The sequence below is a fragment of the Convolutriloba macropyga genome, chromosome 3 (genome assembly GCF_964194025.1).
Source record: "Convolutriloba macropyga chromosome 3, txConMacr16.3, whole genome shotgun sequence".
Classification (NCBI taxonomy): Eukaryota; Metazoa; Xenacoelomorpha; order Acoela; family Convolutidae; genus Convolutriloba; species Convolutriloba macropyga.
This window is the reverse complement of record NC_134470.1, coordinates 25,956,533-25,969,966: the sequence shown is the minus strand read 5'-3', so window position 1 is coordinate 25,969,966 and position 13,434 is coordinate 25,956,533. Positions and strand designations below refer to the sequence as shown.

The 13,434-nt window shown below is 34.0% G+C and overlaps 1 protein-coding gene across 1 annotated transcript in view; it reads right to left on the bottom strand.

The window, feature by feature from the left end:
- LOC142336582 (uncharacterized) overlaps positions 1–7,887 on the bottom strand; it is a 39,670-nt gene extending 31,783 nt beyond the window's left edge. Inside the window, exon 1 of the mRNA XM_075385492.1 lies at positions 7,301–7,887. Within this exon, the coding sequence (XP_075241607.1) occupies positions 7,301–7,722 (422 nt within the window). The 5' untranslated portion in view covers positions 7,723–7,887. The remainder of the gene's footprint in view (positions 1–7,300) is intronic.
- Between the last annotated feature and the right edge of the window lie 5,547 nt (positions 7,888–13,434).

The window sequence follows — 13,434 nt, the reverse complement described above, 5'->3', positions numbered from 1 at the left end:
TGACTGGTTGGTTAGGATGACAGTTCAATTCAAATTTCGTGTTGGACAACTGTCGCGAATGAGATTTATCAATTCTTCGGATCGAAAAGACCATTTGAAAATTGTTTGAGGTCAGAGGAGATCATTGCTTACATCCTGATTCAAATACCAAAAGATAGGAGGACTATTCTAAAGTGGTTTCACACTAGCGAAAGGTTTCTTATGATAATTTTTTCTCGAAAAATCAACTTAAGGGGTAAAATGAACCCAAAATTTTCTTCAGTTCTCGTTTTTCCTGTTATCTACCGCATATGACTGGTCATATTTTGACGTATGTTTAGATAACATGCTTTTTACAAAAATTTTTGTCCTTGAGAGCCTCACTGGTTGGTTAGGATGACAGTTCAATTCAAATTTTATGTTGGACAACTTTCGCGAATGAGATTTATCAATTCTTCGACTCGAAAAGACCATTTCAAAATTGTTTGAGGTCAAAGGAGAGTATTGCTTACATCCTGTTTCAAATAACAAAAGATGGGAGGACTATTGTAGCTTGGTTTTACACTAGCGAAAGGTTTTTTCTGATAATTTTTTCTCACCAAAACTCAACTTAAGGGGTAAAATGAACCCAAAATTTTCTTCAGTTCTCGTTTTTCCTGTTATCTATCGCATATGACTGGTCATATTTTCACGTATGTTTAGATAACTTGCTATTTACAAAAAGTATTGTCCTTGAGAGCCTCACTGGTTGGTTAGGATGACAGTTCAATTCAAATTTCGTGTTGGACAACTATCGCGAATGAGATTTATCAATTCTTCGAATCGAAAAGACCATTTCAAAATTGTTTGAGGTCAGAGGAGATTATTGCTTTAATCCTGATTCAGAAACCATAAGATAGGAGGACCAACGTAGCGTGGTTTCACACTAGCGGAATGTTTTTTCTGATATTTTTTTCTCACCAAAACTCAACTTAAGCGGTAAAATGAACCCAAAATTTTCTTCAGTTTTCGTTTTTAAGTGTTATCTTTCGCATATGACTGATCGTATATTAACGTCTGGTTACAAAACACGCTATTTGCAAAAATTATTGTCTTTGAAAGCCTGACTGGTTGGTTAGGATGACAGTTCAATTCAAATTTCGTGTTGGACAACTGTCGCGAATGAGATTTATCAATTCTTCGAATCGAAAAGACCATTTCAAAATTGTTTGAGGTCAGAGGAGATTATTGCTTTAATCCTGATTCAGAAACCATAAGATAGGAGGACTAACGTAGCGTGGTTTCACACTAGCGGAAGGTTTTTTCTGATAATTTTTTCTCACCAAAACTCAACTTAAGGGGTAAAATGAACCCAAAATTTTCTTCAGTTTTCGTTTTTAAGTGTTATCTTTCGCATATGACTGATCGTATATTAACGTCTGGTTACAAAACACGCTATTTGCAAAAAGTATTGTCTTTGAAAGCCTGACTGGTTGGTTAGGATGACAGTTCAATTCAAATTTCGTGTTGGACAACTGTCGCGAATGAGATTTATCAATTCTTCGGATCGAAAAGACCATTTCAAAATTGTTTGAGGTCAGAGGAGATCATTGCTTACATCCTGATTCAAATACCAAAAGATAGGAGGACTATTCTAGCGTGGTTTCACACTAGCGAAAGGTTTTTTATGATAATTTTTTCTCTCGAAAATCAACTTAAGGGGTAAAATGAACCCAAAATTTTCTTCAGTTCTCGTTTTTCCTGTTATCTATCGCATATGACTGGTCATATTTTGACGTATGTTTAGATAACATGCTTTTTACAAAAAGTATTGTCCTTGAGAGCCTCAGTGGTTGGTTAGGATGACAGTTCAATTCAAATTTCATGTTGGACAACTGTCGCGAATGAGATTTATCAATTCTTCGACTCGAAAAGACCATTTCAAAATTGTTTGAGGTCAGAGGAGATCATTACTTACATCCTGATTCAAATACCAAAAGATAGGAGGACTATTCTAGCGTGGTTTCACACTAGTGAAAGGTTTTTTATGATAATTTTTTCTCTCGAAAAATCAACTTAAGGGGTAAAATGAACCCAAAATTTTCTTCAGTTCTCGTTTTTCCTGTTATCTATCGCATATGACTGGTCATATTTTGACGTATGTTTAGATAACATGCTTTTTACAAAAAGTATTGTCCTTGAGAGCCTCAGTGGTTGGTTAGGATGACAGTTCAATTCAAATTTCATGTTGGACAACTGTCGCGAATGAGATTTATCAATTCTTCGACTCGAAAAGACCATTTCAAAATTGTTTGAGGTCAAAGGAGAGTATTGCTTACATCCTGTTTCAAATAACAAAAGATGGGAGGACTATTTTAGCTTGGTTTCACACTAGCGAAAGGTTTTTTATGATAATTTTTTCTCTCGAAAAATCAACTTAAGGGGTAAAATGAACCCAAAATTTTCTTCAGTTCTCGTTTTTCCTGTTATCTATCGCGTATGACTGGTCATATTTTCACGTATGTTTAGATAACATGCTATTTACAAAAAGTATTTTCCTTGAGAGCCTCACTGGTTGGTTAGGATGACAGTTCATTTCAAATTTCGTGTTGGACAACTATCGCGAATGAGATTTATCAATTCTTCGAATGGAAAAGACCATTTCAAAATTGTGTGAGGTCAGAGGAGATTATTGCGTACATCCTGATTCAAAAACCAAAAGATAGGAGGACTAACGTAGCGTGGTTTCACACTAGCGGAAGGTTTTTTCTCATAATTTTTTTTTCTCTCCAAAACTCAACTTAATGGGTAAAATGAACCCAAAAGTTTCTTCAGTTTTCGTTTTTAAGTGTTATCTTTCGCATATGACTGATCGTATATTAACGTCTGGTTACAAAACACGCTATTTACAAAAAGTATTGTTCTTGAAAGCCTGACTGGCTGGTTAGGATGACAGTTCAATTCAAATTTCGAGTTGGACAACTGTCGCGAATGAGATTTATCAATTCTTCGGATCGAAAAGACCATTTCAAAACTGTTTGAGGTCAGAGGAGATCATTGCTTACATCCTGATTCAAAAACCAAAAGATAGGAGGACTAACGTAGCGTGGTTACACACTAGCGGAGGGTTTTTTCTGATAATTTTTTCTCACCAAAAATCAACTTAAGGGGTAAAATGAACCCAAAATTTTCTTCAGTTTCCGTTTTTAAGTGTTATCTTTCGCATATGACTGATCGTATATCAACGCCTGGTTACAAAACACGCTATTTACAAAAAGTATTGTCTTTGAAAGCCTGACTGGTTGGTTAGGATGACAGTTCAATTCAAATTTCGTGTTGGACAACTGTCGCGAATGAGATTTATCAATTCTTCGGATCGAAAAGACCATTTCAAAATTGTTTGAGGTCAAAGGAGAGTATTGCTTACATCCTGTTTCAAATAACAAAAGATGGGGTGACTATTGTAGCTTGGTTTTACACTAGAAAAAGGTTTTTATGATAATTTTTTCTCTCGAAAAATCAACTTAAGTGGTAAAATGAACCCAAAATTTTCTTCAGTTCTCGTTTTTCCTGTTATCTATCGCGTATGACTGGTCATATTTTCACGTATGTTTAGATAACATGCTATTTACAAAAAGTATTTTCCTTGAGAGCCTCACTGGTTGGTTAGGATGACAGTTCATTTCAAATTTCGTGTTGGACAACTATCGCGAATGAGATTTATCAATTCTTCGAATCGAAAAGACCATTTCAAAATTGTGCGAGGTCAGAGGAGATTATTGCGTACATCCTAATTCAGAAACCAAAAGATAGGAGGACTAACGTAGCGTGGTTTCACACTAGCGGAAGGTTTTTTCTCATAATTTTTTTTCTCTCCAAAACTCAACTTAATGGGTAAAATGAACCCAAAAGTTTCTTCAGTTTTCGTTTTTAAGTGTTATCTTTCGCATATGACTGATCGTATATTAACGTCTGGTTACAAAACACGCTATTTACAAAAAGTATTGTCCATGAAAGCCTGACTGGTTGGTTAGGATGACAATTCAATTCAAATTTCGAGTTGGACAACTGTCGCGAATGAGATTTATCAATTCTTCGGATCGAAAAGACCATCTCAAAACTGTTTGAGGTCAGAGGAGATCATTGCTTACATCCTGATTCAAAAACTAAAAGATAGGAGGACTAACGTAGCGTGGTTACACACTAGCGGAGGGTTTTTTCTGATAATTTTTTCTCACCAAAAACCAACTTAAGGGGTAAAATGAACCCAAAATTTTCTTCAGTTTCCGTTTTTAAGTGTTATCTTTCGCATATGACTGATCGTATATTAACGTCTGGTTACAAAACACGCTATTTACAAAAAGTATTGTCCATGAAAGCCTGACTGGTTGGTTAGGATGACAATTCAATTCAAATTTCGAGTTGGACAACTGTCGCGAATGAGATTTATCAATTCTTCGGATCGAAAAGACCATCTCAAAACTGTTTGAGGTCAGAGGAGATCATTGCTTACATCCTGATTCAAAAACTAAAAGATAGGAGGACTAACGTAGCGTGGTTACACACTAGCGGAGGGTTTTTTCTGATAATTTTTTCTCACCAAAAACCAACTTAAGGGGTAAAATGAACCCAAAATTTTCTTCAGTTTCCGTTTTTAAGTGTTATCTTTCGCATATGACTGATCGTATATTAACGTCTGGTTACAAAACACGCTATTTACAAAAAGTTTTGTCTTTGAAAGCCTGACTGATTGGTTAGGATGACAGTTCAATTCAAATTTCGTGTTGGACAACTGTCGCGAATGAGTTTTATCAATTCTTCGGATCAAAAAGACTATTTCAAAATTGTTTGAGGTCAAAGGAGAGTATTGCTTACATCCTGTTTCAAATAACAAAAGATGGGGTGACTATTGTAGCTTGGTTTTACACTAGAAAAAGGTTTTTATGATAATTTTTTCTCTCGAAAAATCAACTTAAGTGGTAAAATGAACCCAAAATTTTCTTCAGTTCTCGTTTTTCCTGTTATCTATCGCGTATAACTGGTCATATTTTCACGTATGTTTAGATAACATGCTATTTACAAAAAGTATTTTCCTTGAGAGCCTCACTGGTTGGTTAGGATGACAGTTCATTTCAAATTTCGTGTTGGACAACTATCGCGAATGAGATTTATCAATTCTTCGAATCGAAAAGACCATTTCAAAATTGTGCGAGGTCAGAGGAGATTATTGCGTACATCCTAATTCAAAAACCAAAAGATAGGAGGACTAACGTAGCGTGGTTTCACACTAGCGGAAGGTTTTTTCTCATAATTCTTTTTCTCTCCAAAACTCAACTTAATGGGTAAAATGAACCCAAAAGTTTCTTCAGTTTTCGTTTTTAAGTGTTATCTTTCGCATATGACTGATCGTATATTAACGTCTGGTTACAAAACACGCTATTTACAAAACGTATTGTCCTTGAAAGCCTGACTGGTTGGTTAGGATGACAATTCAATTCAAATTTCGAGTTGGACAACTGTCGCGAATGAGATTTATCAATTCTTCGGATCGAAAAGACCATCTCAAAACTGTTTGAGGTCAGAGGAGATCATTGCTTACATCCTGATTCATAAACCAAAAGATAGGAGGACTAACGTAGCGTGGTTACACACTAGCGGAGGGTTTTTTCTGATAATTTTTTCTCACCAAAAACCAACTTAAGGGGTAAAATGAACCCAAAATTTTCTTCAGTTTCCGTTTTTAAGTGTTATCTTTCGCATATGACTGATCGTATATTAACGTCTGGTTACAAAACACGCTATTTACAAAAAGTTTTGTCTTTGAAAGCCTGACTGATTGGTTAGGATGACAGTTCAATTCAAATTTCGTGTTGGACAACTGTCGCGAATGAGTTTTATCAATTCTTCGGATCAAAAAGACCATTTCAAAATTGTTTGAGGTCAAAGGAGAGTATTGCTTACATCCTTTTTCAAATAACAAAAGATGGGGTGACTATTGTAGCTTGGTTTTACACTAGAAAAAGGTTTTTATGATAATTTTTTCTCGAAAAATCAACTTAAGGGGTAAACTGAACCCAAAATTTTCTTCAGTTCTCGTTTTTCCTGTTATCTGTCGCATATGACTGGTCATATTTTGACGTATGTTTAGAAGAAATGCTATTGAAAAGGGTATGGGCCTTGAGTGACTCACTGGTTGGTCAGGATGACAGTTCAATTCAAATTTCGTGTTGGACAACTGTCGCGAATGAGATTTATCAATTCTTCGGATCGAAAAGACCCTTGTGTGCTTCTGCTTTTCTGTCCTGGCTTCTCTGGGACAGCTTTTGTTTTGTTAGGGTTCCGGCTTCTCTGGGTCCCTCCCCATTATTGTGTTTTTTTGTGCTTTACTGTCCCGGCTTCTCTGGGACAGCTTTTGGTTCTTTTAGGATCCCGGCTTCTCTGGGTCCCTCCCCATCCCTTGTGTGCTTCTGCTCTTCTGTTGTGGCTTTTCTGGGACAGCTTTTGTTTTTTTAGGGTCCCGGCTTCTATGGGTCCCTCACCCTTATCGTGTGCTTTTGTGCTTTACTGTCCCGGCTTCTCTGAAACAACTTTTTGCGGGTCCTGGCTAACTCTAGTACTGATTTTCCCTACAAACAATCCCACTGTTTTCTCATTTTTCTCACTGGGAAACCCATTATCTCCCACTTTTCCTGACGAGAATCCTAAAGAGTCTCAAAATTTCCTAGCAAGATTCTTATTGTGCCCATTTTTCTTGCTAGGATTCCGAGGTTTCTCAAAATTCCTAGTGGGAAAAGTGAGAACTTGCATATACTTACCACCACCTACAATTCTTGGTAAGTTTCCCAATAGGATTCCTGATAGGATTTCTTCTGATCTTGGCAAGTCCCAAATAGGAACTTGGCAAGAAAAATGAGAATCGTAGCACCGGGTGGCTACAATAAGGGCTCGATTTTAAAATTTTTATAAGGAAACTATTCTAAAAGTGCCTTCAATCTACCTAGTCACTCTTGTTTCAGTTAAATGCAAATACGTTCTTACAATTCAGGAAAACTTAGATTTTGGGGTTGCTGTAATAACGACTATATAGGGCTGGGGTGGGGGCGCTAGCAAAAAAGATCCAACATCGTTTTGAAGATCAAATGCAATGTTTTGACACTTATTCATCTAAGATCAAGGTATTATCGACGCTAATATAGGTAAGATTGACGTTAAAAAAGCAACGACATTTTGTTTTTAACGCCGACTGCGTTAATCTTACATAAAATACGACGCCATCACCACAAGTATACGTTTTTCGTTTCACAGAATTGACATGCGGTGTGGGGAGCGTCAAAAAATATACCTTTTGTAACATTTTTCAGACACAATGAGGACTGTCGAACACGTGGTCTCAATGTTCCTCTCGCACTCTGGCCATGGTGACTTAGGATGAGTGGCTGAGAGGATAGAGTTGTTCAAGTAGGAGGCGAGGAGGATTGTGAGCCAATCAAATCCATTCTCACTCACAATGTGAACAATGGATCCTTCACACACTCCAAACTGTCTCCTCAGTTGAGATGAGACCTCTTCTCCTCTCCTGTATAATTCCTCGTAAGAGAGACTTCTCTCTGACAGGGACTCAATCACTCTACTCTCACGATACTCTCCCAAGAATATATCAGACAAAAAGTGCTTCATGCTTTCCCATTTCTCTGATGCGTAGTTGTATTCTCCTAGAGGAGAATGAAAAACAGAATCCTGATCTGAGCAATATAAGGGTTTCATGGTGTTACAAAAAGATTAGCAACGTATATGAGAAAATAACTAGAAACTCAAATTCAACTGAATTAGATTTTGTACTTTGCTGATTTTGCGTAGAATAAAAACGATAGACGTTGCTTATAAGTTAATGCAAAGTTTTTAAATCAAAGAAACAAATTTTCGTCAGCTGCAAATCACAATTTGTGTTCGATTGTGAAAAGATAAACATTGATAAGTTGGTAATCCTTTCTGATAATCAAAGAAACAAAGAGACATAGTTATGTGATTAAAAGATAATTTTGCGTGAATGCACACTCCAATCAAAACTCAAAGTAAAACAGCTTTGTTAAAACCAAACACGCTAATTCAATAAATAGCACCAGATCTATTTGCCGAAGAACAAAAAATCTGAAAGTTATCATACTTTATTAATTTTTGATCGCAGGTATTTGGCGACATCCCGATTAAACAGTCTGCCCTCTAGAGCTGTTCAAGACCTCATTTGAACTTATTCTATTACTGAAACAAGGAGGCTCGTTAATATGAGTTTGCACATGATGTTCCAACCCGCGCTCATCTACATTTTTGACATAACTGTCAACCAAATGAAAAGATAATAAAAAAATAGATCTTTAAGTTTAAAAAAATTGTTACACAATCTACTAAAAGAATTTAATAATGCCATGCCTCATTACAGCGCTCACGAGATCTCACACCGTTAATAAGACTACGGGGTAAAATAGAAAAGAAAGTAAGCAAAGAAAAAAATTTTACGGTAAAAATTCAACATTTAAACTTTAAAGCACGTGGTAACAACGTAAAAACACAATCAGAAAAAATCTTAACTACACCAATTTCGTTACCAAAAAGCAGAGGGGACTTAATGTTATAGAGACTAGGAAACAAGTTAACAAAAAGAAGCAATAATGATGAGAAATTCAAAAATCAACCAAACTTTTTTAAATCAAATAATTACAAACGTTTTAAAAACCATTAGCTCTAAACAAAAAAAACTCTTGATAAATTTACTAAAAAGTTATTACAAAACCAATAGAATTTGTCTTTGGTTAGACTAAGCCACAGAAACGGACAACAGATGAAGGAAAACTGAAAAAATTACAAGCAATTTGCGGAAACACAAATTATTGAGGCCACTTAAATCTTTCCCTGTTATCTGAATATTGTTTTTATGTCAAATGTTAATTAAATTATTTCAGTTAAAACTATACAGAAAGATTAAGTATGTTCGCTTGCGCCTCATCTGCAAATCAATGGCACCTGTTATTACGCGATGTACTTAAAGAAGAGAAGAAGGAACACAAATACTAACAAAACTTTTTGAAAACGCATATTGTTCAGCAATCAAAACATTAGTTACGACGTAATATCAAAAACCATTTTAATATTCGAACTAAAGGCCAGTGTATGCGGCCTCCCAATGATGAGAATTAGATACAATTGGACAGATGAAAAACTAAAAAGTTTAAAAACGTTCGAAAACAAATCATATCATAAACTTTAAAATTATTTGCTATAAATTTACTCCATTGAGTAAATTCATTCGATAAACACTCAGTTAGAGGCTTTTGAAACCTCTTAGCTCTTTAAAATTACATAAAGAACAAAAACAGGAAATAACAGCAAAAAAAATTGAGAGAGAAAAGTGTCGAAGCGATTAAAAATTAACCATTTTCAAATAATTTTTAGCAATGATGGAATTCTTTTTCGTAACAATATGACTACAAAACGAACAAGTGTGAACAAATATTTGATAATCATAAAATTTTTGAAAAAACCCTGAGAAAAAAAACATTAATTTCAATAGCGTTCAACGGAAATCAATAAAAATAAGTTAAATTAAGTTATGCTTCGATGAGAAGGCAGTAATTTTTGTCTTTGCTGAGTCATCAATAAAACAGCACAATAAGTTGTATGACTATGAAAACGACAAAAAAGACAGGCAAAAACCAAAAACTCAGTAGAAAAGTGCGAGAAGACAATGTCGAAGTCATTAAAACAATACGTTTTTTCTCTGCAAATTTTATCTGTGATATATTGAAAGTCTGCTCTATGTCAATGGGAACTGAGAACAATAAATTATTGTGATAAGACTTCAAAGTATCTTAATTTATGAAAAAACTATCCCAAATATTAAAAAATTATGATAAGTCTTGGCGGCGAAGTCTTAAAGACAATATTTAAAAGATGAAACCGCTAACCAGATTGATATTGGTTACAGTAGAAAGGAAGGCGTTGCTGTCCATAGTGAGACTGTAATAGAGTTCACTGAAACAAGTTTAAGATCGGTTAATTTTCAATTTTTTTTTCGAAAAAGATTTTTTTTTAAGTCTTAACAGCCATTAGTTGTCCACTAAAATTACTACATAGGTTCGAGTACTTCTCTTTGATAAGCTTTTTTGCACCTTTAGTCAGCGAGCCTATGTGATAGGACTACAAAATTTTTTTTTAATATATCAAAAAAAAATCAAAATTTAAATAAAAATTGTGACAACTCAATGTCGAAGCCATAAAAAAATTTAAAAACGATTTATCTGTTCATTGGGCATCATTTGACTGTAAATGAGGCTTGTCTTGAAAAGAACTTGGATTTGAAAAACAACTAGTCTCTAAGTGACTTGAAAAAAATTAAAAAAGGTGAAACTGTTTTTAAAATATCAGCTCTCAAATAGAATTCAAATTTTTTTGATAGTAAACTTCCCAATGATGGAAAAACCACCATTTTAGTGGCCCTTCTTCTGTCAGAAGCACAAGACTGTTTCATTTTTAGCATAAAATGTAATTTTGAATCCAGATTTTTTATAGAAAAACTCTCATAGAAATTTCTTATAGAAAAATTTTGTACCTCAATAACTCCTCAATAAACAAGAAACTCAAAAAACCTCTTTAAATCCGAACTCTACGCTGGACGAGCTCAGCTTTTAATGATAACGCTCACATTGCTCTCCGATTAATATATCGATCCCCCAAAATTGTCTGAAAAAAATCCATTTTAGTATATAGTTCCTTCACCCACAAGTGTGGTCGGAACAATGATTTTACACTTCTAACGGCTCCTAAATGAATTATTTTAGGACATTAATTCTTTTAATTATTAAATCATTATTCTTATTGAAAAAATTCTTCAAGAGGGCGTTTCTTCAAGGAAATAACTAGCATTATTTGACGTCAAAATGTTTTATCAAGGTTGTGGTAAAACGAATAAAAGATAAACATTATCCCGCTCTAAAAATAAAAAAATTGTTTTTGTTCTAATTTAAAGTCTACGACTACAAAAAACAAATAAGTGTGAACAAATATATTAAAACCACGAAGTTTTTGAGAAAACCCTTAGAAAAACCATTAATCTCGACAGCGTTCAACGAAAATGAATAATTAATAAGTTAAATTAAGTTTTGCTTCCATGAGAAGGCAGTAATTTTTTTCAATGCTAAGTCATCAATAAGTCATCACAGTAAGTTGTATGACTACGAAAACGACAACAAACACAGGCAAAAACCAAAAACTCAATAGAAAAGTGCGAGAGGACAATGTCGAAGTCATTAAAACTATACGTTTTTCCCTGCAAATTTTATCTGTGATATATTGAAAGTCTGCTTTATGTCAATGGGAACTGAGAACAATAAATTATTGTGATAAGACTTCAAAAGTATCTTAATTTATGAAAAAAATATCCTAAGGAATAAAAAATTATGATAATCATTGGCATCCGAGTCTTAAAGAAAATAGTTAAAAGATGAAACCGCTAACCAGATTAATATTGGCTACAGTAGAAAGGAAGGTGGTCCTGTCAATAGTGAGACTGTTTTACAGTTCACTGAAACAAGTTTAAGATCGGTTAATTTTCAAAATTTTTTACGAAAAAAAAGATTTTTTTAAGTCTTAACAGCCATTAGCTGTCCACTAAAATTACTACATAGGTTCAATTACTGCTCTTTTATAAGCTTTTTACACTTTTAGTCAGCGAGTCTCTGTCATAGGACTATGAAGATTTTTTAATTTATCAGAAAAAAAATCAAAATTTAAATAAAAATTACGACAACTAAGAGTCGAAGCCATAAAAAACAGAGCGATACCCTAAAAACAAACAATTTATTCATTGGGCATCATTTGACTGTAAATGAGGCTTGTCTTGAACACAATTTGGGTTTGAAAAACAACTAGTCTCTAAGGGACTTGAAAAAAATTTAAAAATGTGAAACTGTTTTTAAAATATCATTTTTCAAATAGCAATCGAATTTTTTTACAGTAAACTTCCCAAAGAGACAAAAACTAGGATTTTAGTGGCCTTTCTTCTGTTAGAAGCACAATTTTGTTTCATTTTTAGCATAAAATGTAATTTAGAATCGTTATTTTTTATAGAAAAACTCACAAAGAAATTTCTTTTAGAAAAAAATTGTACCCCTATAACTCCTCGAAAAACAAGAAATTAAAAAAAACTCTTTAATTCCTAACTCTATGCTGGACGAGCTGAGTTTTTAATGATACCACTGACATTCCTCTCCGATGAATATATCGATCCACCACAATTGTCTGAACAAAAAAACCCATTTGAGTATATAGTTCCTTCCCCCACAAGTGGGGTCGGAACAATATTTATACACTTCTAACGGCTCCTAAATAGGACATTAGTTTATTTAATCATTAAATCATTAATCTTATTGAAAACATTTTTCAAGAGGGAGTTTCTTCAAGGGAATAACTAGCCTTATTTGACGTTGTATCAAATAAGGCTAGTTGCCTTATTTGATTTTGATGTTGTATCAATGTTGTGGTAAAACGAAGATAAGATAAACATTATCCCGCTCTAAAAGAGAAAAAGTATTTTAATTTAAAGTCTCTCCAATGAGAGGCAAAAAATGTTCCAATCATTTTTTCTTTTAAATTTATTTTGAAAATGAAAAAAATTATTTGCACTTTCCTTTCAGGAGAAAAAATTTAAGGAAAACGTGTTGAAAAGGCGGATACCTGTTCTGAAGTGACTACTTTTCTGGTATTGACGAAAAACATTACTTGAACATGCTTAATTCTCCCGCTTTTTGTGCTGGTCGACAAACTAAATTAATGGTTAAAGGATATCTTAATTGGGAAACGCGATACAAGCAAAAGGTTTCTTTTTCGTCAATGATTTGCATCTCCTAAAATCTACTCAGTCAGTGTCATCATGGCCAAAGATTTTGATTTTAAAAAAGAAACAGGGAAAGAAAAGTTAATCTGAAAGTTCAACGTTACACATCAACAGTTTTGATGGTAAAAGCGCAGAAAATTGAGGGAGATGTAGGAAAACTACATTCTGACACTCTGGTCATTCTTTGTTAGCTGTTTCTCTACGAAGACCATTGTTTTAGTCATTTGACCACATTATGTCATCAATCCTTTATTGTTTTACCTCTTTTAAGTATTTGAATAGGCATTGGTTTAAATTCCTCAAAACTTTAATTCCTAATTTCTACAAAAATTCCTTTCGCCTATTATCCTACTCCCCCTGTAAATGAACATATAACTTTCAAAAATTTGTTGAGATAATAAAAGCTTGATATAGAATGACTTGAAGTAGTTTATGTTTTAGCTTGTGATAAAGAAGTTTCTGTTTTCTTTAAACTAAAACACGAGTAAGGACGTTGAGCGCCGTTTTGGAGTTGGTACTGACAGCAAATGTATCAATATGCAAATCATTAATATAATGAACGACACTACGGGAATGAGACATACGGCAAT